Here is a 27821-nt window from a genome sequence, read left to right as displayed (position 1 = left end):
TGTGTGAAACGGCACACGATTGTGACGCACTTCCGGGCTGCCTGCATCGTCTGCTGGCGCTCAGTCGCCTTGCATGTGCTGCGCCGCGATCGTCAGCATCATCATCGTCGTCGCCTGATGGCAGTGACTTTCTTGAGGCTTCCACATTCCGCAGGCACGTACTCACAAGCAGCCCCTGAATATTAGCCTGCTAGCGCAAGCGCGGCAAAAGGGGCAATGGCGACTATGACGCCATCACACAAGCTGCGCCATTTTGGCGCTCGGCCACACTGGTGGCGTCTCAAACGTTGCGGCCCTCGGGCTCACCTTTAGGTCTCTTTAGGTGATTGCAGTGTCGCGAGATGTGGCGCATAGCGCCGCATCGCGCACGCGAACATCCAAATTAGCTCCCAAGCTATATTGGATGTTGAGGTTTGGTAGATGACATGCATGTTTACGAAAATCGATCCCGCAGGCTATCTCGGCCACGAAATTTTGTGTCAGTGCCCCTTTAATAAATACTACAGCCACGTTAACACAGATATACATGTAAAATGGGCACGTTTTCTGACAACTTTATTCATGCGGAACTGAACAGTGCACTTTATGAATCATCACACACATATGGTGCTCTGTGAACAATAGATTGCTTTAATGTACAGAGTGATTCGCACTTTGCGCACTTAAGTGCAAACCGTAACACGACTTTTGCAAAAACAATCAGAAATACCCCGTTTGAGATAGACAGTGTCCTTGATAGGCTACATAGAACGCGGGCCTTTTAAATTCCAGCAAACAATAACCATCCTCAATCGGACTTTTCTATTCTTTCTCACTCGTAAAAATTAACTTTGTAAAGATATTGCACCTAGTAAGGTATTCAATAATTTGGCGCCAACCACATCAAAGGTATTAAACAAAAAAATGCTTTCTAGGGGTTTTTGTAAAGCCGTCGCAGTAGCGCCAGTAGAGGTTGTTCCATGCTTTCAAGCCTCCCTTCTAGAACCTGAAAAAAAAAGAACAATTTCTTTATCAGACGTTCTTCATAGGCGACTTCATTATATGTGCATGATCTAGTTTATACAGGAGCTTGCTTCGGGTTACTTAAATTTTTGTACGCATGTTTAACTCAAAATATTTGAAACCACCAATTGTTCGAATATAGGGCCACGCGCAATTCTTTTCTGTCATTTTTATGTAACTAGTCCGTTGCACAGGTAGCCGCCGCCTTGCGCGAGCCCGCGCCCTTATGTCTTGGAACCTTCCAGATTATCTTAGAATTTTAGTATGCGCTTGAGCGCGCAAACGCGAACAGTTGAGATTATTCTCGAACTAACGCGGCCACCAAGCAATAATGCTCGAATGTTCGATGATGCATGTATAAATGCCAACGCGCCTTACCACACGACAGATTATCGACGGCCGACGCTGTGTTCGCCGCTATCAGTATACAGCGGGCCTTGCTTGCAGTTTGACTTTCCGTTTCCCGGCCACAAGTTCGGCCAAATAAAGAGTTACGCATTTCCTAGTTCTGCTGGAGTCTTCTTCACCGTCACGACCAGGTGACATCTGGTGGAGGTGCTTCCGGGTCCATATACCGAACGCCCCCCTCCTGCCGTCACCCAAGCCCACACCGTCAAGGGGACATCGACGCCAACGCTGGCCAGCGAGCCAGCCTCAGGCAATAAGGTCTCCGACCAGAATACGGACTCCTACTGGACAAGCCCAAAGCCACGGTGACGAATACAATAGGAACGATGACTGCCGCAGTGTCCCCTACATCGATCGTGCTGCAGCTACCCGGGAGCCGCCGACCTTTCGTGGTTCGCAATGTGAAGACCCCGAAACCTGGCTCGAGACCTTCGAAAGAGTCTCAACATTTAACGACTGGAACTCCGAGGACAAGCTGCGCCACGTATACTTTTACCTGGAAGAAGCAGCAAGGACATGGCTCGATAATTGGGAATCGACATTTCGAACCTGGGACCTCTTTCGCAGCACGTTCTTGGAAACGTTCGGGAGAGTCGTCCAAAAGGAAAGGGCCGCGACCTTGCTGGAGACACGGGCACAACTGCCGAACGAGAACCTGACCATCTTCGCGGAAGAAATGACTCGGCTGTTCCACCACGCTGATCCGACATGCGCGCGGAGAAGAAAGTCCGTTTCCTCATGCGAGGAGTAGTCAAGCAAGAACTCTTCGCTGGGCTGATGCGGAACCCACCCAAGACCGTTCAGGAATTCCTCGCAGAGGCAATTCAAGACAGCGCAGCTGTTCATGCCCTTGCCTCCGGCGATTTGCGCGAAATGGTCCGAGCCATCGTTCGAGAAGAGCTGCGAAAGCTTGCACTTTTTTCGCAGCCTGAAGAGTCGTCGATTGTTGACGTTGTGCGGGAAGAAATTCAAGAGCCAGTAGGTATTTCTTAACTACCGCAGCCTCATACGGAAGTTATGAGCTACGCTGCTGCAGCGCGTCGCAACGCTCCGCCTCCGCGCCCAGGTGAAGGCACCGTACCGCCGCACTTCCGCCGCCAGACGACGCCACCGCCCCCGACGCAATACCGCCCGCCTGTCGGCCAGCGCTACGCCCCGAGGAAGACCGACGTTTGGCGCGCCCCCGACCACCGCCCACTCTGCTACCATTTCCGGGAAGCCTGCCGCACCTACCGCCGCTGCCAGTACCGCTAGATGGGACTACCTGGCTTTGCCGTCAACGCACCACCTCCACAGCGTGGTGAGCTGCCACGCGACGTCGCCGACTACTTGGCCACAACTGAATGGGCACCTCGACGTACGTCATGTTCGCCGTCGCCTGGACGCTATCGGTCCCCACAGCGACGACAGCAGTACAGCGGCCCTAACCGGGGCCGTTCCGCGAGCCCATATCCGGAAAACTAAGGGCAGCAACCGATGGAGGTGCGGTTTCTGTACGACGAACTGCCGAAGATCCTCCGCCGACGACGACGACGCCGTGACGAAACCTTCAGAACACGACGCGAACCAGAGAGACTCCTGACGACGAAACCTCGCTCACCGAAGAGGATCTGACGACGCGACACGGAAGCAGCGCAACAAACCGACGCAGCCGTGATCCGACGCCACGACCTAACCGCAACGGAAGAACGCGAACAAGCGACCTCGACGTTCTTATCGACGGCCACAGCGTCACAGCACTCGTCGATAGTGGAGCCGACTATTCCGTCGTCACTGGGCCCTTCGCCGCGAAGTTGAAGAAAGTTAAGTCTGATTGGGAAGGCACCGAAATCCGTACCGCTGGAGGCCATCTAATAACGCCGTCTAGAGTCTGTACAGCAAGAGTCACAATAAATAATCGCACGTATCCTGCGAGTTTCGTAATCTTGCAACATTGCTCCAGGGATGTCATACTTGACATGGACTTCTTAAACCATCACGGCACCGTCCTCGACTTAAGAACCAAGCCAATAACCCTATCGTCGGAGAAAACGACACCGCCGGATACGAATTCATGTCAACATGCCCGGAACGTTCTCGAGGATCAAGTTACCATTCCGCCTCGCTCCAGCATCATAATTTACGACAGCACCGAAAAAGCTGAAGGCATCGAAGGTGTCATCGAAAGCGATCAGCGCTTGCTGCTAGACCATGACACTGCGTCGCAAGAGGCATTGCTCGGTTGCATGAAGGAAAAGGAAGTGTGATGCTCACGAACTTCAGCCAAGAATACAAACACCTGAGCAGGTCCACCACGATTGCATACATCGAAGAAATCTTGGCCGCCAGCGATGTGTTTGCCTTTTCAGATTCTGACGAAGTTACGACGACGACTCCAATGCCACCCTTCGACATAAACGCAGGTCTTCCCGCTCGCCAACAGGTACAGCTTCGATGCCTTCTGCAGGAATACAAAAACTGTTTCTCGTCGTCATCACGAGTCTGACAAACGCCCCTTGCTAAGCACCGCATTATAAGTTATAACAGAAGAAAACGCTCGACCTCTCCGTCAGAGTCCCTGCCGGGAACGGGAGGCCGTTAAGAAACAAGTCGACGAAATACTGCGTGACGACATCATCCAGCCGTCCAAGAGTCCGTGGGCGTCTCCTGTGGTTTTAGTGAAGAAGAAGGATGGGGCCCTACGTTTCTGCGTCGACTATTGACGCCTGAACAAAATCACAAAGAAGAACGTGTAACTTCTCCCACGGATAGATGACGCGCTTGATCGACTCCACAACGCGAAGTACTTTTCGTCGATAGACCTCAAGACCGGCTACTGGCAAATCGAAGTCGACGAGAAATTTCGACAAAAGACTGTCTTTATAACACCGGACGACCTGTTCGAGTTCAAGGTCATGCCTTTTTGCCTTTGCTCGGCACCTGCGACTTTCCAAAATGGTTACGGATACAGTGCTGGCTGGCTTGAAGTGGCAGAAGTGCCTCGTGTACTTGGACGACGTCGTTGTGTTTGCCTCAAACTTCGACGAACACCTCCGGCGTCTTAAAGCTGTACTTCAAGCAATCAAGACCTCCGGACTGACTCTGAAGCCAGAAAAGTGCCGTTTCGCATACAAGGAGATCCTGTTCTTGGGCCACGTCATTAGCAAATCTGGAGTTCGCCCCGACCCGCGGAAAACAGTTGCCATCGCTGCATTCCCGCCGGCCACCGACAAGAAGGCCGTACGCCGATTTCTGGGCTTGTGCGCCTACTACAGACGTTTCGTCAACGAATTTTCACGGATCGCCGAGCCACTGACGCAATTCACGAAGACCGATGTCGAATTCAGGTGGGAAACGGCGCAAGTTCAAGCATTTCAAGAATTGAGACGACGTGATTTCTCAGTGCTATTTGCGATTTCTCGGTACTCTTGGTGATTTCTCGGTGCGGCACCGAGAAATCGCACCGAGAAATCGCGAAGAGTGGCACCGAAACAAATCTAAATGATATTTACCTCAACCAACGAGCTGCGCCACTATTAATCCAGCTTTATGTCACGAAAACAAAACCGCTAGTCCACAGCTGTTTTCTAAATGCAATTTGTCGTTTGATAGTGGATGAAGCTTCCGAGGCGTTTTCATATGCCAAACTTGCCGCACAAGTCAGCGTAACCCGCCCACGTTCCGCGAAGTCCATAACTAGGGCAACTTGGCACATGATTGCGGATGAAAAGTCAGCCAGGAACCACCAACACAGAAAAAGAAGGTGTCAGGAAGAAGCTGCAACTGACAGCTAAAATTTATTGCAAGAAACAAGCAGTTTAAAACTTCCGGCATTAACCCGACGCAAGCGCAAGCACATTCGGCAAACCATGTACTATCGGCGTCAAATGAAACCCGAACAGCGGCAAGCATTCGCAGTGCTATAAAGCATGCCGTCCAGTTATCACCATGGAAAGGCGCGCATATATGCGCAGTGCTGCCGAACTGGATGCGTGCGCCTGTCAATGTTGATGACTGGAGGGCGCGCACTACACTACTGCGAATGCTTGCCGCTGTTCGGGTTTCATCTGACGCCAATAGTACATAATAATAATAGTTGTTCGGGGTTTAACATCCCAAGACCACGATATGATTATGAGGGACGCCGTAGTGGAGGGCTCCGGAAATTTCGACCACGCGGGGCAGGGGCGTAGCCAGAAATTTTTTTCGGCGGAGGGGGGGGGGGGGGGCGGGTTCTACGATACTTTATGTATGTTCGTGCGTGCGTCTATATGTGTGTGTGTATGTGTGCGTGTATATACATTCGCAAGCAAAATTGAAAATTTTCGGGGGGGTTTGAAAACTTCAAACCCCACCTCTTAGCTACGCCCCTGACCTGGGGTTCTTTAACGTCCACCTAAATCTAAGTACACAGGCCTCAAGCATTTTCGCCCCCACCGAAAATGCGGCCGCCGCGGCCGGGATTCAATCTCGCGACCTTCGGGTCAGCAGTCGAGCGCCATAACCACTAGGCCACCGTGGCTGGTTATAGTACATAATGGGAATTTCATGTTTATATACATAAACATAAAAACTTGAAACACACAAGCTGACAGTCATACATCTGCGACAAAGGACTCATTTTCTCGTACAGCAACAACCCTTGTCATGGATACATTGCTATTAGGAAACAATTTCTGTCTCATTCTGAATGTATGTTTCTAGCAGAAACGTGTGAACTACAAGGCAAATACCCCTCTGAAAATTCGTTAAGTGTGGCTTGCACAATCGCTTAAACACAAAGTTTTCAATCCGTCGCATCGTTCACGTTTCTACAAACCATTGTCACTTTTGTTTAATTTTTCTTTAACACCAGCTATGTTCCTCCCTTTTAGGTGTACAGACCACAGGTCCTCTGCGGAGAAACATATCAGCTACACAATCATGTTCGCAGATAATGCCAGTGCCTTCGTAAGAATTCGGCTCCATATTGATACGTGAGCTGACACGAGAAATTTTAGTGACAGATGCACCGAGTGGCGCTCTTTGCAATCTTCCAGACCACCGTGTCAAGCGCTGGTGTCCGAAAACCCTGACAAAAATGAAAATATAGAAGGGATTGAATTGTTTAAGCTACGGGTTGTATATGATAGAGTGAACATTTGGGTACGTCATGAATTAAAAATGTAGTAATATAATTAGTAGAAATTAATATCAACAACGAGAACCTCTTAGAAACCTATCGTATCGGGCTCGTTGCGGCTTCTGATCCATCATATCTCAACGGTTTATTTTTTTTTCTACGTGGCTTCAGCAGCACGCGAAACACGAAGTTCCCCTAAACAATATACAGTGCACGTGAACGCCGACGGGTGAGTGCCACTGCCAGGCGCCGAAATCAAGGATTAGGACCGCTTCCAGATTTATTAATTACTCCGTACTAGCTAATTATATACAATTTCTAACTGAGCTCCCCTCTAATAGCGTCATTCTTTTAATGCAAGTAAAACAAATGATGCAAGGATACAGGGGGACAAGGATGCAAGGTGAAGGTGACAGATGACGCAAGGATGATGATGACAAGGATTATGAGGAGGCGGAAGAAATCTCCGAAAATATGTTGAGCCTTTGGACTACATCAGCAATGTGTTATCAACGGCATTGCAGTGACAACCACTGTTTGGGATACAACATGCTTCGTCACTTACTTTAACTCTATGCTTGAGTTCCCGGATTTCATCGTCCAGATATTGCTCTTCAGTGCCGTCATCTCCTTGCTTGACTCTACACCAAAGAAGCGAGAAGAAATCTTTCAAAACTAGCTTTCGTGCATTTTTCATTCCCAGTACCCACGTTGCAAGCGAAAACGCAGACCGCAGTTACAGAAAGGTACGTGAGATGGTCATAATGTACGCTGAAAACTTCATTTGACCATACACAACCTCAGTTGTGTACTGTGACTTTCTAGTCTAAATTTGCGTATGTTTACTTGTCATTAAATAAGAAATCACCCTGCAGTCATAAAAGAGCATAGTTAAAGTGTATGTGGAACAATCGTGCGTTGTGTAATGTATTAGGCGGGATATTTTTGTACGCGTGCCCCAAGTAACCGCTAACGCCGAGTCCATTAAAAAGGGGAGTTAACCTCCTTAACCATGAGTTTGTGCTGTATGGCTTCCCTACTTATACAGGTTATAATCATTTGCTTGCGCATTTAAGAATTATGTGCTTATGGGATTTATTGCGCTAATAAACCTGTAATTTATACGGTCTTGGTATACGTGTTTGGCGATTATGATGCCGCGTATCAACATGCGTCTGGCATTGTCTTTCACGGTATCTCGCATTTGCCGTTGTACTGTCCACAAACTATTTGCCAGAGCATAGACTATGAAAACCAGTGTGCAGCGCAAATACACGTAATTAAGCTCGAGAAATTCGTGTTGCGGAACTTTTCATGCCGGTTGATCGCATTTCACACTTCACTGTGAAAAACTGTAATTATTGCCCGAAATAATCTATGGCCGGGCTGTAACCGCGACGACTTACCCGAACGATGCTTCACGCTGTCCACAATCTTGGCCTTGGCATAGCCGCTTGTGTTTTCGGAAATTGTTGAAATTTACTTTTATTTTGCAGATTGGGCACTCAATGAAGTATCTGTAGGGGGCCTCCTCGTGCTCCTGTTAAAACATCAGAGATCCATTGATTGATTGATTGATTGATTGATTGATTGATTGATTGATTGATTGATTGATTGATTGATTGATTGATTGATTGATTGATTGATTGATTGATTGATTGATTGATTGATTGATTGATTGATTGTGTTCACCGTCCCAATTGGTGTTCTGTGTAAGGCCATAACCGTACTTCGGTTTAACGTTGGTCGCCTGTTGTCGCTTAAAGTAAAACCATGGTATTCGCACTTGTATATAGTTGGGTAAAAATTTACAAAGCAGCAGCGTTTACACCTCAATGTTGGATGCACGAAAGCTTGCACCAATGAGTGCGTGCTCTAGGGTGACGTCATAAACCGCACGGCTGCTGACACCACTGTCGCGGAACACCGCAGAGTACATGAATGGTACTATTTTTTTGGTCGCGGAGCCAGTCGTCTGTCGCGCTTGGGTCATCAGCTGGTCGGGCCTCTCCTGCCTTCCTGAGATATAGCAAATTGTATAATGGTCAATCGACAGGTAAGCCCACCGTTTTTTACAAGAGAATGCAGAGACAGGCGCCGAAATGACACCATGCATGGGCATATCGCATGCTAGATTCCTGTGCTACGATACTCGCACAAATATAGGTGGAACCTCGCAGCTACTCCGGGAAGTAGATGCTGCTGTGGTCTACGACAGCGTCCGATGGCGGCTGCTTTTACGTAAAAATTGAAGACTTGAATACCGAACCTATGAAAAATATAGGTAGAAAAATAGTCAAGGTTTCAAAAATGTTTATGTTTAAGAGCATAGAGGCCCCTCAAATATTTTCCTGGAATGAGTGTCATGTAGGTCCTTGTTTACGTGCACAAAATTGATACAGGATACCTTTAAACTAGGGATTAATAAATTAATTACTGTAAATGACTTGTAATATGTATTCGCGTATCTTTTCTCAAATTCGTATATAGCGTTTGAAAGTCTTTGGGCGAGCTTATAATGCAGCTGCTGAATTAGCTGCATCTGTGGAGTAATTTTTACGCGGTTAAATTATGAACACCTGTTTTGAGCAAACCCGAGCAAGTAGCCAAGTTTTAATGTAAATATACTTCTCTACAGTGTTTTTTTTTCTTTCTCTCTCTCTCTCACGTATCACGATGACACGCCTCAATTTCTACTGTTTCCAACTTAGTAGACACGTGAGTTTATCTTTATGGCCAATGCATTTTAGTCTTTTATTACTCAACACAAGTTAATAGAGGTCATTGATAATTGCGCTCTGTTTCTTTAAGCTTACGTTAAAGATAAGTGTCCTATGATTACATTCTGAACGATTATTAAGGCTTGTTTCTCAAGATTTTAGTTAGAACTTCGCGAACCTTTCTGCTGTAGATATGTACCACCGAAACATTAACGTTACAAGAAATTATGCCATTTATATACAGTGACCATTTCCTCGTTGTAAGCAGGTATAGGTTCACTCGTTCCTACGAAGTTGATTCAATGATGTGTTTGCATATTTTGTGCCTTCAATACATACCTTGAGAATTGTACAACCTTATCAAAGGTGATATTGTCTTACAGCAATTCATGATATGTGTTCTTTGAGATTGTTTGGCAGTCATTGGTCAAACATGGTTTGCCCTACTAAAATATATGCGTCATTAGCGTGAGTTAACATCACAGTTTTCATTGAGTATGGCATAGCTAGACCACATATTATGCTTTGAATTGTGCGTCTGTAACAGTGGTGCCAATTCGTTTTGTAAGGTATGTTCACGAAGAAGCATATTTCAACCTGTGTTCATAAGCACAAACATATATAACTCAGAAAGGCAAACAGTTTACACATCACAAATAGACATAATAAGTTGTGAATCGCGGTGTTTATGGACATTGGAAACGAAAGAAAACATCTGCTTGTGTTACTGAACTGCAGAGCTAGCCCTAAGATTCTTTTAAGCAGTACTAAAGTATAAAGATCTCGAAGGAATACTTTCTGGCACACAAAATACGAAACTTTCAAGATATTACGTCAGTTATATGCAGCAAACACTTGTGCCCAATTCTTCAAAAAACGTATTATATTCAATATACGTATAGTCTCACTTCTGCGGCCTCCAAACGCCATTGGCAAATTTACAAAATTATTGGTTATATCACATTCAGGCATTTCATATTACATTTACGTTAAGCCTAATTTAGATCAGACGTTATTTCTTCAATTATGGATTTTTACGGTATTATACAAAAAGGTGTGCTTTGCAAATAAGCCATTGTTAACGGCGTGCAGCATACTTTTTTTGTACATTTTTATCTTGATTTTGTAATACTAAATCGTGCTAACGCCTGTGCACGAGCTCACGTGTGCACTGCTCTGCGGATGGAAGAAAACAAAGACACCGAACATTTCAATTACGGCTAGAAAATATTAGGGTAATTACTGTGTCTCAAGTAATCAGAGGGCGAGTACCCTTTTAGCTTCAATGACAGGAGCAGGAGGTTTGCTCTCTTCGTTATTCGAGAATTCCCGACCTCTGCCATCAGAACTGGCCAAGTTGTAATCGTGGTGCTCCTCCTTGCTACGGGGTTCCGTTTTGTCCTGTATGCATCGAAATGAACTGATAAAACTCAGTAAAAAAGGGATTAGTAAGCACTTCTCTAACAGATATTATCACATATTCCGGGCCAAAGTTGACGTACATTGTAAAAATAAAAACACGTTTACCACTAATTTAGCTGTGATGGCTTTTTTGTCTTTTTTATGTTCTCAAATTAGTATGTTATGAGTCAATGCTAGAGCTGGCCCTTTTCCGAACCGTTTACATTAAACATCGGCGTGAACAATCGGGCACCAAAGTATGGACTTTGCGAGAAATCAATCAAATATGTGCAGCATATTTTTGCCAGCAAACATTTTACGCTTATATGATATCTTCGGAATGAAAATCGGGAATTGAAACACGCACTCTGCGGAAACAAAACAATTACACGTAGCGAACATTTTGCCAGACGTTTTTTCATAACTCTATATAACGAAGTGTAGACACGCTTCTCACATGCTGTTAAAAATAATTTAAATACTACCACAAGTTATATTACCTTAAATGACATTGTGATTGCATTACTTCAAATCAAATGGAGTTCACACATTGTCCTTCCCCGTGAATATCTAGCATTCGTGTAGCATTGGTTAGCAAGTACGTTTTTCGAAATAGCCGTTATTAACATCGTTCAGATATGTTCCTTACTTATCATCTTTTTATAGCATACAGCGTATATATCCAAATTAACACACAGTGTGCCTTTGAGACGAATAGCAGAGATTTCGCAAAGCAGAGATACGCACAGTCTTACGTCTTTCTAATGATGTAATGGGCTAACTTTCACGGGAGAGTTGCGGTTTACCGATAATCTCCCCCTCTCGAGCTTCGCCCACTTATCATCATTCATTCCGTAGATATGGCGTGATTTTTTTAGGTGGCGTTGGCAGGCCTGAATTTTTTTTTTCTAGGTGGCATTGCCATGGCACAGTCATGGAGGAGAAGCACTCGCCTGCTGACCCGACGTGGCAGAGAGCGGTGAGTCACGTGGTTAATCACGTGGACACTGCTGGCGAGGCAGCGTTAGTCATACCAGCAGCGGTCGGAGCATCGGCGGCGGCGGACGCGGTTAGTCACGTGGTGTGCGTTCTTCGCTTCAATGCCAAGTGGAGATATACGGCGAAACTCGCTCGACTAGGCCAGTAATGCTTTCGCTTTAAAAGCGTAGGCATATTTCTGTGACTCCCATGTAGTTATTATCAAATGAACAAACGCGATTAAAATATGTGTCACGTTAGAGGCAACGTTCATTACATTCATTATTTCGTGAGCGCAACTTAGATGAGACATTTTTCTCTTTTGCCTCATATAATATAATTGTAAGAGTTTAGCACCCAAAATCACAATATGATTAGGCAGGACGCCGTAGTGGAGGACTACGGGAATTTCGACCACCTGGGGTTCCTTAATGTGCACCTAAATCTAAGAACACGGGGCCCAAATATTTTCGCCTCTATCTAAAATGCGGCAGCTGTGGCCAGGATTCGATCTCGTGGCCACCGGGTCAGCTGTCGAGCACCACAACCACTATACACCGTGGCGGGTCTTCTGTTTAGCCAGTCTAAAACATTTATAGTGAATATGATGATATAATGGGCGCTTTGCGATGAAGTCATTGTTAACCACTGGGCATATATCCTTTTTTAACTTGCTTTTTCTTGTTTTTTATAACATTTATAGCATGTGTTCAAATGAACATTCACCCGTCATGGTGGTCTAGTGATTATGGTGGCCGACGGCTGACCCGCAGGTCGCGGGATCGAATCCCGGCAGCGGCGGCTGCGTTTTCAATGAAGGCGATAAATGCTAAAGGCCCGCGTGCTTAGATTTAGGTGCGCGTTAAAAGAAACCCAGGTGGTCGAAATTTCCGGCGCCCTCCACTACAGCGTCGATCATAATGTGATGCCAATTTGCAGCTGATTTTGGGACGTTATACCCCAACAATTATTATCAAATAAACATTCACGTGCGCAATTACTGCAGCTGATAGAAAGCGCAGATGTGTCGAAAATGTAAATTTTTGTAAGTAAATACGAAGTGAGGCATGTTTGAGTGTTGGTACCGTTTTAGTATCAGGGACACCTTGAAGAGGCTTGGTTGATTCCAGGTTCGAGAGCTCTGGATTTCTGCCATCAGAACTGCTGTGGTTGTGATTGCGGAGCGCCTTGTTACCGCCCAGTTCGGTTTGCTCCTGTGTTCATTCAAACAAGGGAAATAATTCAGGTGGAGAAACCGAGTTATAAACTCCACCCTCACAAAAATGGGTTTAGACAGTCTATAAACTGTCTGAATACATTTTTGTAAGGGATCGGCAATAGATATTGCCACATTTGTTACGCAAAATGAGGATGCACATTGTAAAATGAAAGAAGACATCGTCCGTTGTTTACTCAGGCGTTCTAACGTATGGACGTTAGTGCATATTGACCCAGTCTTAAGGCCCTGTTTTTTTTAACCGTTCAAGTATCACTGGTGTACAAACGCTACTGGTGCAAACTTCTGGTGTGTTGAAATATGAACTCTTCAAGCAACGGTGTTACTTGTGCTTGCGTTGCACATTTTGCTAGTGTTTCAAAAGGCCTATTTTGTTCAAGAAAGCCTGTATACTCATACTTCAGCAACCTTTAAAAAATGTTACCAAATATACAAAAAGTTATGTCTCAATGCATGTGCCTCGTTAATTACCTACTTTAAAGGGAAACTGAAGAGCAAAACGATTTTTCTCGTATTAGTAAACTACTATTTCACGTTACCAAAAACACCACGCTTGCTGTGAGAAGACGCTTAGTAAGCGAGAAATCGCGCAAAAAGAAAATGTGGGTGGCGATGCCACCTTGAAGTTTCCGCACCATTCGCCGTTACGTCACATATTTTGACGGCGCCTACTAGGGCCTACGTAGTTCTTAAACGGTAAAAATGAAGCACACTGTCCTCTGAGGGGGCATAGAGTTAACATACCAAGTTTGAGGAAATTTTGTGGAACTAATGGCGCCAAAATACGATAAATACACTTTGAAATCCCTGACGTCACACGTGGAGATATTGGCGCGAAATTAAGAAAATGAAACTTTGAACTTCATTTACTTCTTTATTAATACACTTATGATAGTGAAACTAACGACATAATAGTTCTCAAAGTGAAATTTATCAATCTAAACCGATTCATTGTTTCTCTTTCGTGTCCCTTTAAGTGCAGCGTAAATTAGCAGTTATTACTTCTTGTGCATATCTGACACTTGCACTGAATTGTTGGTAAAGTGCACTTCACGAAGATTATGATATTGTTAACGGTCCATGTTTGCCACCTTCTACATTTTTTGATCTAGCTTTTATAGTATATATAACATGTTCCCAACGGTACACACACGTGAGCTACAATGCAGCTATGTAAAACGCAACGGGACCAAAGAGAGTTAGTTTGTGAGCAAGTACGCATCTTCAGTGATGACCATGCGTTGCGAAAAAAATATGAGTGTCAGTACCATTTTGGCATCAACGGCTCGTTGACGAGCCTTCAGTTGATCTGCGCTCCACAATTCTAGAGCTCTGTCGTCAGAACTGCCCACGCTGCCAACACGAAGCGCTTCGTCGCAGCGTGGTTCTATTTTTGCCAGTATTCGTGAAAATCAACAAACTTCAGCTACAAAACATTTGTAAACACCTCACTCATTACTATTATTACAGCCAAGAAGCACGGCGTTGACGCATATCGGAAAATAAGGATACATAATGCGTTTGTTTTAGTTAGGCGTCCTTAAGTTTATAACTTGTAAGCGAACTGCTGGGTGTAAATGTTGCTTCATTCCTATAGCATAAATTATCGCTTATACATGCTTGATTGCTGATTAGCTTTTGAAAATTACTCACCTGCGCCATATTCTGTGGAGTGCGGGATTTTTCAATACGAATAATAGGGTGTGCCTTTTCAATGTGGTTCTGAAAAAATAAGATGTTCTGGTGTCGGTAGTTGAGAGAATCAAAATATTGACAAAATAACTTCAGTCAATCACCCATCTCATCATGGAAGGCTGTTCTCCCTTACGTTCCTTTATTCTTTCTTTCTCTCTTGCTTTCCAATAAATATTTGTTGAGATGTTAGATTATAAAACATTTTTTTCTGAAATTCACTTACCACTGATAGCAAATAAAAGTTAATGTTATTGAGTGGGGCGCAGAGCTTTGTGCTAATTAAGCAATTTTTTCGCAGAGACAGCGTTATCAGAAAATACACACAGCGAAAAGAATCAACTAACGTGAGTGGTCATGAACCCATACCTGCCGTGTGACAGTGGTATAATGTACTTAAGACGCCAGTATGCGGACACATCCGTTATATAGTGTGCGTATTTGCTGATATTCACAAATAGAGAAAGGAAGTTGTTTTCCAGCGAAAACGAAGTGCTCGCACCACGATAGAACTCAAAAGCTCCGTCCTTCCGCACAGTGGGCATTCGGTGAGGATGTCTTTCAATGTGCCATCGTACTCGCAGGTTCCTGTCGATGCCTGCACACAACAAAATTTAAAACGAAATATAATGTAGGCTTTGGTTACGTGCACAAGCGGTAGCACTTTCCCACACAAAGAATGTATTCCAGTTTCGGCCAACATCGTGTACGTACTAAGCTCGAGGGCGCGGGTTCGATTCCCGGCCACGGTGACCGCATTTCGATGAAGGCGAAATGCAAAGAACAACCGCGTGCTTAGATTTAGCAGCAGGTTAAAGAACCCCGTATAATCGAAATTGTGCCTCATAATCATATTGTGGTTATGGCACGTAAAACCTCAACAATTATATTATTACGTTAACATCGTATACACTTTCACCTGACAGCTTAGAAGAACTAGGGTCCGGATGTGAGCCGGTCGCCAAAATGACTTAACAAAAACGTTAAGTGCAGTACGACACAGACCACGAGAAAGTGTCAGGCATGAACAATTGCTTGCGTGAACACGACAACAATATAAAGCTAAAGCAGGCCAGCAGCGTGGCCTCACAATGCGTAACTTGCGGTTGTTCAGCCAATTTTTGTTCAGGCTCTCATTATCAGGAGATACGAAGACCAGACTTTCCGAAAAAACTTTTTGAGGCATCATGTATAGTACAGCTTGGAGCCAGTGGTGCCAGCCTTCTCTCTAATAAAATGTGAAATTTGACCACTTTTTTGTGAGTTCTGACTTGTTGCCACATATATGACTCCACTTAAAAAGCGACATAGTGGGAATTTTTTCGAGGAGCTTGGTTCTTTTCTTATACTCAAGCAAATGAATCTAACAGACAATTAGGCCACGGAAAGCACAGGGGCCATTAATTGTTGCCTTTAACTGCAGTCATGGGCGCCGGCAGAGGGGTGCAAAAGTGGCACTTGCCCCCCTCAAGCCACACCACCACTTGCCCCCAACCCAAGCAACACCAACGCTCCCCCCTCGCCCACCAGCTTTGCAACACAGCTTTGCAACCCGCAAGATAAAATCCTGCTGATACCCATGACTGCAGTGTAGTAATTGTGAGGCGAATTGAAATAATGAGGACAAAGAATCACCCTTCCCGCCGGTGGGATCAAAACCCATAACGTACGAATTACGCGTCCGATGCTCTGGTAATTGAGCTACGACGGAAGGAGCTTCCCCGTCCACTTTATTGGGTATTGCTCTATATGTAATCCCTGGACGTGTTATCTAACGCCACTCGTAGCCAAGCCGGCGAGTGCGGAACACTCTTTCCGCCAGGGGGCGTCGCTTGGCTTGTGATATTTCCACGAGGCGGCCACTGACCCATAAATCCTCGCATGGTAACCTAAGGCAATAAGTCTGCCGGGGCGCGGCCCTCGCTATGAACGAACAAAAGAGTGACACTGTTTGAAGAGACACGTGAACCCTCTTTGGAGTTCATTATACTCTCGTCGTACAGTTGTAGGACGCAGGACAGAGTTAACGTGTCTTTTTAAGGAATATGCGTGGTAAGTCAGAACTCATCGAAAAGATTAACATACACTCTTTATTTTAGTGTGCTTTCTGTGTCGCTGTAAAGAGTGTGGGTGTAGGCGAGTTGGTGATTCAGGATGAGCAAGGTTAACCGCGAAAGCACCCGTGTGGTTTTGAGGCCGCCTTAGATAATCATAATGCGCTTGATTTTTTATCAACTGGATCATATTTTCTTTCTTTCTGCCGTTTATCTTTCTCTTTTAGACAGCCTCGCTTTTCTTTTCAGTTATTTTTTTACCTTCTGACGACCTTCCTTTATAGGTCTGCTTCCCTTTTTTCTTTCCTATTCGTTTGTGACAACCTCTTTCTGTTAATCCCTACAATCATTTCTAGGTATCACTCTTTTCGTTCACACATTGTGCTCTTTGATCGCGCTTTTTTTTCCACTCGCCCTTGTGTAACCTCTGTCTGTAAACTGAAGTCCGGGCGCTACGTTTAGCAAGTTCACTCAAATAACCACCAAAACAACAGAGACATCACCTGAAATCTATCAATCCTTGCGTTATCTATGGGACAAATGTAGGTCAGGGATTTGTTGAAGCATTCTCCGCACAGGCTGTGACGGCATTTCAGTTTAGCCCACGTAATCATAAAAAATCCGCAGTTGATGCAGCGGGGAAGGTTCCCGGTGTTTCCTGCATGTAACTTGCACGGAAGTTGGCGGCCATCTTTCAGCGTCACCTTAACGGAACAACTGCGATAAGAAAAAGGGAGATGAAAGAAATTAGTTTATTAGCTTCGGACAGACTTTGACGAAGACTTTTGTCGCTTATTTTGTAATAGCAGGCCTGCTACAGGAAGGACATGCGGTAAAGCAAGCCTTACGACAATATTTTATGCAGCGAAACGTTACTGCCTCTGTTTCAGCTGTTGGTAGTTGCCGCAAACGAATAATACTGTTCTCGTTTCATACACTCTCTCGATGACCAGTTCACTCATGCCGTGCTGCTAGCATTACACGTAAAAACTTACCGCATTTCCATCCAGCGAGGAAAAGGTGGAGGAATGGGAAGGAAAGGCAGGAAGCTCAACCAGACGCGCGTCCGGTTTGCTATCCTACGCTGCGGGAAGGGGGTTAAGGAAGGGAAAGAAAGGGGGATCGAGAGAAGGGAACATACAATAAAAAACACGTGAGCTTAAAGAACACAGCTGCGTTCCATTGTACTGAACTCAGGATATCAGGTATATACGTTCCACTGTAGAAACTCGTGTCATGCAGCCTACTGAAGGCTTGCAAGCACTAGACATAGAACATCCAGTATCTGTTGTGCGGACCGAGCGTAGGGTGATTTCAGCTTGCCGACGAATACGCGAAGTGTAACAGTGACTGAAGCACTATGATGATTGGTTTGTCTTCTTCAGGTAACTGGATAGTAGGATTCAGTGTGCACTGTTGCCAATGTGCAGGGCGAACCTGCATGTCGCTGCGACTTCGGTAACATTAGGCCAAGCTGCATTAGTTGTGTTCATGCCTTCCTTGTTATTCTGGTTTGCACCGGCCGTCGTCGATCCGTGTGGCTGCGACTTCGGCAATGGAGGCCAAGTGAAATCCCCAGCAACTGTGCGTTTTAATGGAGTTCGTTTCCTACTGGTCGCGAAAGGCCCGGGTGACAAGGGAGGTGGTGAAGCAGGGTGTTCAAGGGACGCTGCAGATGCAAAAACATTGGTTTTCTTGGATGAACTTCGGCGCCGATGTCGCCGCTTTCTGGCGGTTTCGGCAGCCTCGCGATGCGATGTTTTGTTCTTTGCCATTTGCTTCAGTACAGCAATTTCCCTTTTCATTTATGGGCATTCTTTTGGGAAGCTTCCAGAGGTCTATTACAATTTGAACACTTGAGAACATTGGCTATACAAGAGTTGCGGAATGGGTTTCAACGCAGCGAGAACGTATACTTGCTCATTTTCGCATACACCTCTCACAACACCTAGTTTCATGCAGTTGTCACATTGCAGCGGTTTCGGCACAAAACGTCTTACAGGATGTCGGAAGTGGCCCACCTTTACATACGAAGGTAGAGAGTTGCCTTTAAAATCCACTTTCACGCAGCGTGAGGTACCCAAACGAGCAACCTGGATGATAACGCTATCTTCATTAGCTGGCTTGACAAGGGCATACAAGTCGGAGCTAGGTATGGTAGCGTCTACGTCGTAGATGACGCCGGTGACGACGTTGGAACCCACCGGGATGCAGGAGTGGACGTTGATTCCATCCAGATCTATAACTTTGCGGAGTATGTTCAGTGCGGCAGCATGCGAAAAACATCAATCGCCATGACGTTCTTACGCGGATTCACTCTGATGTCGATGGTTTCATCTGGCAACAGTTCCTCGAGCAGCGTCGAAACAGATTGCCTGTTGAGGCGCTTCATGTTGACGTTGTGGACAGCAGGAACGAAGATGACGGTGTTAGCCTCGGGCTTCGCGGCGCTCTTTCATTCGGTGCGTTCGGGGATGAAGAGAGTCTGGTGTTACGCCTCTTCACCTTTCGACATAATACAAGTTCAAAGTCGCCTTCAGATAAACCCTCGCCTGCCAGTGAGTAGACATCCTCGCTGTCAGCGTAGCATTAAGGGCCCGTCCACTTCCTGGACGAGGCCGCCGCTGACGCCGCAGCACTTGGCAGACATCCGAACTGGTCCACGTTCATCGCCAACGGGCACAGTAGTAACCTTCACGGATTGCACATATTATTGCGCAAAAAAGGCAAGAGATACACCAACATCGTTCCGCTAAGCAGGCCAAGGAACAGCGAGAAATCTGCAGAAATACTGGAGCTGCGGTCCTCCTGTGATGTTTTGTAATTTTGTGTGGGTGTTGATTGCCTTACTTGTCGTGTAGAGAGATGCACGGGAAAGGATGCGTGGCAGCCGCTGCCACCCTTGCCCTGCTACAGTGACGTTAGCCCTATTCACGCTCGAGCCGCTCTTCCCAGTTTCACTGTGCGGCTACGGCTTCGTCCGCAACCGCGGTAGTTACGTCATGTATGTGTGTATCTGGGAACCGGAGCGTGACCAGCGTGGACACTCATCTGTCGTCAGGCCCAGCCCTAGAACAAACACCTGCGCTGCTAAAAATACATACGGAGAACTGTGGCCTGTATAGCTAAAAAAAATACTCTTAGTCTTGTCAGTCCCTAGAAACATACGCTCCCGCGCGCACGCCTGTGTGTGTGTGTGTGTGTGTGTGTGTGTGTGTGTGTTGTGTGTGTGTGTGTGTGTGTGTGTGTGTGTGTGTGTGTGTGTGTGTGTGTGTGTGGTGTGTGTGCGTGTGTGTGTGTGCGTGTGTGCGTGCGTGTGCGTGCGTGCGTGTGGTGGTGGTGCGTGCGTGCGTGCGTGTGTGTTGTGTGTGTGGTGTTGTGTGTGTGTGTGTGTGTGTGTGTGTGTGTGTGTGTGTGTGTGTTGTGTGTGTGTGTGTGTGTGTGTGTGTGTGTGTGTGTGTGTGTGTGTGTGTGTGTGTGTGTGTGTGTGTGTGTGTGTTGTGTGTGTGTGTTTACCGCCTTTCTCACTTGATAACGTTCTTTCCAGAACTCTTTCCAAATTATACTTATGGAAAGTACGAAAGTTTAGCTCACCACCTGCCGACTAAGAACCTTCTTCGATGTAAAGCAGCAACAGCAAAACGCAGTAAACGTGTAACATATACACAAAAACCCTACGCTACATCAGTGACAGGGATGCAGAAATCAACACTTAACCCCTATGAATACCTATATTGCGCTCTGTAAGGCATGTCACGAACGCTGCCTTAATACGCAGTCGGGTATGATAGGCCTATTTCTGCACACATTGGTGTCACTGACCGATCTCCTTTAGCCACAATTTTTCACAACGAGACTTGCGTCAAGGCATAAAGGGTGACATTATCAATAGCTACGTAACGAGCTTGGAAGAATGTCATAAAGGTTACTAGCCGAAGTTTTGTTATTAAATGTGTCAGCACACTGCCGTTTAGGCTATCTATTGACAAGTAAACAATCACCCGCTCAAGGATTCCTCAGGACCACTTGAATCCGGATCGTGGTAGCTGCGAACGTAGGCAAAAAATTCGGTAAGATAAAAAAAACCAACTTTCATATTTTAAATGTGAATAACCTCTTTAGCCAGCACGACGGTATTTGTAGGGTGTGAACGTTCTGAACAGCATCGGGTCGGGACGTTCCACACTGCTTCCTTATTTATATAGGAGTCTAATAAGCATTATATTTCTATTCCTATGATTCAGCAAGCTATATTGAAGCATTGCTCGACCCAGGAGAAATACATTAAAGGGACCAACAACTGATTTTTCTCTGCCCAATTTTTTTACGGCGCGACTGAAAGCTCACCCTTCGCAGTGTTTTTAGCTGCAGTGGTTAATTCCAAAAAACACGTAGTAATTTTACAAGCAGTATTTTTCGATCTGAAAGGCTCTAAACACGGACGTAACGCGGCCGCGCCTCCAGCAACGCTAAGACTTGATAGCGATGCCGTCAGCCCTTCTCGCGATTTGTAAAAGATACCATTGTTCTGCTTTCGCAGGAATTCCTTTAACTATGCTTAACCACCTTTATTTAGAGCTTATCAACTATTTTCGAAAATAACAGGCTGCTACAATGAGATGATCTGGCATGATACATGTTACCTGTATTTGTACCGCGTTCTGTGCGCATGCGTCCAAGGTTGCCTGCGCCTGTGTCATGGGTGGCTTGTCCGGCGTCGTTACTCTCTCGATGCACGAGCCCAGCCAAGTCATCGAAAACGTCACTGTATATGCGCGGCCGCGCCGAGTAGCAGCGTGCGTCATTTCTGAGACGCAGTGTAGGCAGCAAAACTATGTCACTCCAAAATCTTAGCGACCTGGAAACTGCGTGCACGGTTGCATGAGCACACTGAAAAGTTGCTCAAGATGTCCTGATGAGCATGGGAACATTACGTCACGCGAAGGCAACGCCACTTTAAGGCATTACTATTATCGCAGGTTTAGATGTATATTTTTATGGAGTAATACCTTTTAATATAAAGAAACAAACAATATTTTAATGCTAACAAAAAAATCGGCGACCGCGTACAGCAATCAATGGTCACGTGGCCGGGTACATCGGATCATTCATGTTCCTGCCACCAGAGGCACCACAGGTCATTTTTTGCGACATTGAATTAAGAAATAAAATATAAATCCACCTCTCACGAAAAAGACAAGGTTGGTTTGAGTCAATGCGACGGACAATCTTTCCATCAGTGGAGTCATCTCATTTCATGTTCTGGGCAGTTGTGGGTCCCTTTAACGAAAGTTACGTGCGATATTCACATGACTGCTCCATAAAGTGCACTTAGTTTCGATAATACTGACGTATGTAATCTAACGTGAGGGCTCACGTCAGGTCACACCATAAGTTACCCTTTAATAGACAGATTTAGTTGGGCGTCCGCAGCAGCTCTGTGGACGCAGCCTGCCAGACATTTTATATGGCAGGCTGCGTCCCTAAAGCTGTTGCTGACGCTCAACGAAATCTGGCCATTAACGCCACTGTTGTCGACATGCCTACTAAGCCACGACGTGCACACAGCTACTACACTAACAAAAAACGCCAGGCCTGCGCGGAAAGCGCAGCACAGTCACAGCGAAAGCTGGAAGAGCGGCATTTCTAGAGCCCGTTATAAACTCTCTTGTGGCTACTAATACAGGTACATTAGCAACGTACCCACTACGCCACAAAGCGTAATTTTTGGGAAGTTGGGAAGCACCGAGCACGATATTATTCGTTGTTCTGCGGAGAAGCGAGGTACCATATGTAAGCGATTATGTGCAGTTTGTTGATGCGGCGGTTGATGACGATGAATAATTATGGTTGCGCCCTTTGTAATGGGTTGGAAGCTTTAAACGACCCACTAGTTAAGTAATGCATATTGTGTGACGCCCGGTCGTTATTTAACTGTCCCACCACGCTTTATTACACACTTTAACCGGAGAAACGTAAAGCGAGAGAGAGAGAATTGACTTTATTGATCATGGATCATGGGAGCATGGGAGCCTTATGGGCTTCCTTGGCAACCAACAGAAGTGCACTTGCGAGGAACCCACTGCGCTTAAATCATTGTAATTTTTGAGGAGTAGGGCAGTAGGCACTGTGCCAGTTTTCGTCATTCTACAGACAGCCGTGGTACCTGCTAAACGCATGTAAGGCGTTATGCGCACTTTGTTGATGCTGTGCGTGATGACGATGAAGAATTATTGCAGAGCCCCTTCTAATGGGCTGGAAGCATCCAACAGCCCACTCGTTGCGCAATTCGCATTGTGTGACGCCTGGTTACAGAATTCGCACTGTGCGACGCTTGGTGCTTATTCTACTCTTTTACCACGCTATATTGCATAAGCTAATAGAGGATTTTAGTCTGTCCGGCACACCGCTATACGCAAAATGCTTTGCGTGTACCGGAATACCGGGTGTGAACAGCGCATGCGCACGCCCGGCAAACATGGCCGCGCCGCCGAAAGCGATTGCCGTCCACTTCGAATCTATCAAGGAGCCGTCGCGCGCTCTGTCGCTCGTTATTTCCGAACTGATGCTTTTATTTGCTTTATATTCACGTTTGTAAGCTTCGACAGCAAAGTATTCGCGCCGATACGGCACCGTTTTGGAGAGCCATACTCAAATAATCAATGTGTAGGCTTAGCGAGTGACAATCCCATAATCTCGAAGGACATACATTATGTGTTTTGTTAGTTGTGTTTTATCCTCCATAGCTGGCGCCACTTGACGTGGCGGCAGCTACGGCACACGCTATCCGGTATTAGGGCGTTACCGGAATACCGGACAGGCTAAAATCCTCTAATGTGGTTCCTTCCCGACATGAGCCTGTATAGGACCTTTTTGCAAAGCAGTTTCAAGCACAGCATGGCTCAGAGGTTGAATACTGGGCTCCCACGCAGAGGGCCCAGGTTCAAACCTCGTTCCATCCTGGAATTTTTTTCTTATTTAGTTTTTTTTTCTTATTTCGAGCGATACTGGTTACGGACACCGGCGGCGGCGGCGGCGGACAACTACGGCACCAAAAACGGCCGGTGAAAGGATCTCATAACAGCTTTCGCTGTAAAACACGTCGATCCACCTCGTAACGCTTGGCTCAATGCCGTAAAATAAGGCATAGAAGTACTCGCTGACTGCTTTGCCTGAAACAGGTTTCCACGACGCGTGCGATCTGCCGAATTATCATTCTTTGCATTCGTCGGGTTAACGCTGCCGATACCGATGTCTGTTCTAGCCGTTCCTGGGTAGATATAACTGTCAATCACCTGTGACGCATACCCATGCACCGCGGCCCGTGGTAAACGGGTATGTGCCACACGTGTTTGGAGGAAAGGGCTTGACGACGTACGCAACAGGAGTTTCACGTTATTCATGTCATGTCCCGAAAGTCATATTCGTCAATTTCTCTCATGCCGATTTTGGTCTACACCAAGTTAAGGACGCGATCACGAGAGCACACAGACGTAGGCGGATAGATAGATAGATAGATAGATAGATAGATAGATAGATAGATAGATAGATAGATAGATAGATAGATAGATAGATAGATAGATAGATAGATAGATAGATAGATAGGATAGATAGATAGATAGATAGATAGATAGATAGATAGATAGATAGATAGATAGATAGATAGATAGATAGATAGATAGATAGATAGATAGATAGATAGATAGATAGATAGATAGATAGATAGATAGATAGATAGATAGATAGATAGATAGATAGATAGATAGATAGATAGATAGATAGATAGATAGATAGATAGATAGATAGATAGATAGATAGACAGATAGACAGACAGACAGACAGACAGACAGACAGACAGACAGACAGACAGACAGACAGACAGACAGAGCAGATAGATAGATAGATAGAGATAGATAGATAGATAGATAGATAGATTAGATAGATAGATAGATAGATAGATAGATAGATAGATATGATAGATAGATAGATGAGAGATAGATAGGAGATAGATAGATAGATAGATAGATAGATAGATAGATGATAGATAGATAGATAGATAGATAGATAGAATCGATAGATAGATAGATAGATAGATAGCACTAGTGTGCTGTTCTTGCTGTGAGGCTGTTTATGGCCACGGACGCATGTTTACGTCTGAGCAGCCGCTGTCACATGTACCACGGCTGGTGGAGAAGGATAACGTTAATGTGGCTACAATCATTTCCTTCATGCACACTTAACTGCAAGTACGTTTTATAACTATAGCGCAGTGCTAGTAAGGAAACATTACATAATATGCGGTGCATTCTGATACACGCATCTCAGTTGCTATCACTAGCCAAAGCATATTTTTACCTCTCACGTAGCAGCACGTTGCCAAAGTGACAGTTGCTTTGCTTGAGTGAACTCGTTCAAAGTGACAACTGAATTTCTCCGTTTGACAAAGGTTGCAAACATTCCCACACAGTCATTCCCCAACTTACCGTTCTCACGCAGGCTGGCAAGTTCGGTGCCAACTTTTGTCGAACCGCACCTTAACTCCGAAATCTCCGCAGCTTATCTCCACAGCTCACTAGCAGCATCGCGATATTCCGCATTTGACTTTCGCACTATTCTTATCTTCATCTATGTGTGCTTTTTATTACGACAGTTGCTTTATTAGATGCGATTCAACGGCTTCATTAACCACCTTCAACATCAGCCCCAGCACAACGCCTAATATTGAGTCGATGAACTGCGCAAACAGCTTGGGCGATGCTACAGTAGAAGTGACACTGTACCTTGGAGGTACGTTCAGCCCTCATCATCACGTTTCATAAAAAAACGACTTCTACTGCAAACATTCTTGTCGATATTCTTTACATATGACCAGAACGTTCAATTGCGTAATGAAATAGTGAATAAAACGCAGCATTGCTTTTTTTGGACTTTTGTAGCAGTATCGGGGCAGTTCCCGCCTCTGAACGATCGTGCAAGGTAAACAACTGCTAACGATAAACGTGAAAACAACTTCTTTTCTTACTGGGATACCGTAGTTCAACGCTCTGATTGTGCAACAAAAATCGACATCAAGAAGCCATTAAAAACACTGAATCTCTAATTGATAAGAAAATCTACAATTGACGACTTGCTCGAGAGTATCAGAAGCGGAAGTATGTTCCATTCGTTGTATTTCTCCAGCATAAATATCTCGATTGATATTTCAGAACGAAGTAGTAGATGTAACGCGATGGGAGTTTGCGCTGTTTCGACAACATCGCAAAGTGAATTAGTACAGGCGAACTACATACAAATAAACTGCACACAACGACATCCCGCCGGGCACTACTACCATATCAATATAAAAACAAGGAAACTAACCTTCCTTGCACGCCAGCCATCTCTCCAGCGACCGAGCACAAGCAAGCAACTGTGCCCGAGAACCGTTGTGATAAGCCGACGTGCCTTCCGATAAGTGTCGTGTGCACACGTAGGATATCGCTGCCTCCACGCTTGTGCGGTTTTGTAGCTACGCTCAAATGTCTCAGTGGGCGTGCGGTGGCTCACACTTCCTGTGTAGCGTCTACTGCGTTTATTTTTTCGTGTGATACTTGCGCTGCCACTTCCTAACAAGTTCGACAATGAACAAACTAGCCCAAACCAAACTACACCTCACGCTTCTGGCGCGCCGAGCCGGCGTATACTTTTTGCCATCAGCATATTTTCCCTCCGCAAACAACCTGTCCCGCGATATCTCTGAGTGCATTCGGTGGTGGCCGACCAATACGTATAGCATTTCCTACAGTTGCCACTAGAGGAAAATGCGGCGCTATTGTTAGTACACGGGAGGTGCTCTAATGGCCGTAGTGCAAGAATAGAGACAAGGAGAGAAAGAGAGAATATATAAGGGAACTCTGCAGAGGTTAACCTTTCTATTTCCGGTGCCACTGGGCTAGTCAATGTGGCATCCTTACTGTCTATTCTTTTTCCGTGTCTGCATTTCGTTTCCGTTTTCGCTTAAGCGTTCGAAGTGCATCAAAGTTCGATACTGTACTGTATTGTATTCTAACTAGCCCAGCGAACTGATTTAAGCAGCCTTAGTGGTATCGGCTAGGTACCCACCGGTTTTTATTGTAGGGACACAGGTGCCCCGGCTTAACGCTCAGTGCTGTGGGTACTCATTTCTCGGGCGGGTGACCTCTCCTTTTCGCCACCTTCTTTTTCTCGCCGCCCCCAATGATGCTGCACCACGCTGTTGCAGAAATAAGCGTCTTTGATATCCTAAAACACTACTACTACTACTACTACTACTACTACTACTACTACTACTACTACTACTACTACTACCACCCCGGCGGAGGTTAACGTGCCCGAGTAAGGTCGTTTACCCAGAACTGCTGATGGAGAGAAAAGAAACCAGAGACACGACGAGGGTGAGAGAAGGTGGCAACTCCAACGGAAACGCACACACTCACACGCACAGAAGCCACCATTGGCTAGTTTGTCACGCACGGCAATGAAGGCAGTATATCTCATGAAACCTGACCTGTTGGCCACTTGGACCCTGAGCTGTTGAGATGCAAATGGACTCTTCCAAACTCTATAGCCGCTGCTGCTTCGAGCATCGGTACCAGCTCCCGGGCGATTCTGTCGCAGCCTTCGTAGCTACTGAATGCAACTTCGGCAGTCCCCACTACCTGGTAGTCGGAAGGAAGTGAAGCGCAGGAGATTTGGTTAGAAAATCGTTGGCGCAAATCAAGAACGTGGACAAAGTAACACGGACAAGCGCACTTCTTCGTCCACCTTCCTGTTCTGCGCCGACGATTTTCTAACCAGCTATGCACCAACTAGCCCGACAGCATACCTTATTGCGCAGGAGAGTCCCAGCTCATCTCGATATGGCACGGCGCTACCGCTATATGTCATGCTACGCAGACCTGCCGATTGAAAGACATCCACGATGGCTGCCCGGAAAGCAAATCAAGCGGAGGAAGTAATCCACTCGTGACTGCTCAAGGATTTAAGAGCTGGCAAGCCATACAAAGGCGAGCCTTGCCAAGAGCCAAGCCACCACGTTTGCGTCTGTTTGTTTACTATATCTCCAATACGCCTTAGTAATTTGACCGTAAGCAATGTTTAAACGTTCACATAACTTGGAATTAAGAGTTGGCCAGAAACGCATCTGGTTCGCAAATATTCGCGAAGAAACACGCAGCGCCGACCTAAGTAAATATGTGAGCACAAAAATA

The 27821-nt window shown here is 45.7% G+C and overlaps 1 protein-coding gene across 1 annotated transcript; it reads right to left on the bottom strand.

Annotated features, from left to right (window-relative positions):
• Positions 1–544: 544 nt before the first annotated feature.
• On the bottom strand, positions 545–26225 carry LOC119403087 (uncharacterized). The gene is made up of 10 exons (XM_049418168.1): positions 25954–26225; positions 20595–20639; positions 17097–17310; positions 15042–15137; positions 14501–14569; positions 12678–12824; positions 10504–10632; positions 7918–8051; positions 7077–7152; positions 545–985 (listed from the first exon to the last, which is right to left on the bottom strand). The coding sequence occupies exons 1-10, from the start codon at positions 25971–25973 to the stop codon at positions 911–913; spliced, it is 1005 nt and encodes a 334-aa protein (XP_049274125.1). The 5' UTR covers positions 25974–26225; the 3' UTR covers positions 545–910.
• Positions 26226–27821: the final 1596 nt, after the last annotated feature.

The sequence above is a fragment of the Rhipicephalus sanguineus genome, chromosome 8, assembly GCF_013339695.2.
Source record: "Rhipicephalus sanguineus isolate Rsan-2018 chromosome 8, BIME_Rsan_1.4, whole genome shotgun sequence".
NCBI classification, from domain to species: domain Eukaryota; kingdom Metazoa; phylum Arthropoda; class Arachnida; order Ixodida; family Ixodidae; genus Rhipicephalus; species Rhipicephalus sanguineus.
The sequence above is the reverse complement of the archived record's forward strand: the minus strand, read 5'-3'. Positions and strand labels throughout refer to the sequence as shown.

What these genes read in the sequence shown, in the direction of transcription:
- LOC119403087 (XM_049418168.1), bottom strand. Translation starts at nt 25,973, where the DNA reads ATGGCTGGCGTGCAAGGAAG. An exon ending in AGCTTTTGAGTTCTATCGTG is followed by an intron (nt 14,570 to 15,041) that starts GTGCGAGCACTT and finishes TTATTTTTTCAG; the next exon opens with AACCACATTGAAAAGGCACA. An exon ending in AACTCAAGCATAGAGTTAAA is followed by an intron (nt 986 to 7,076) that starts GTAAGTGACGAA and finishes TTTTTTTTTCAG; the next exon opens with GTTCTAGAAGGGAGGCTTGA.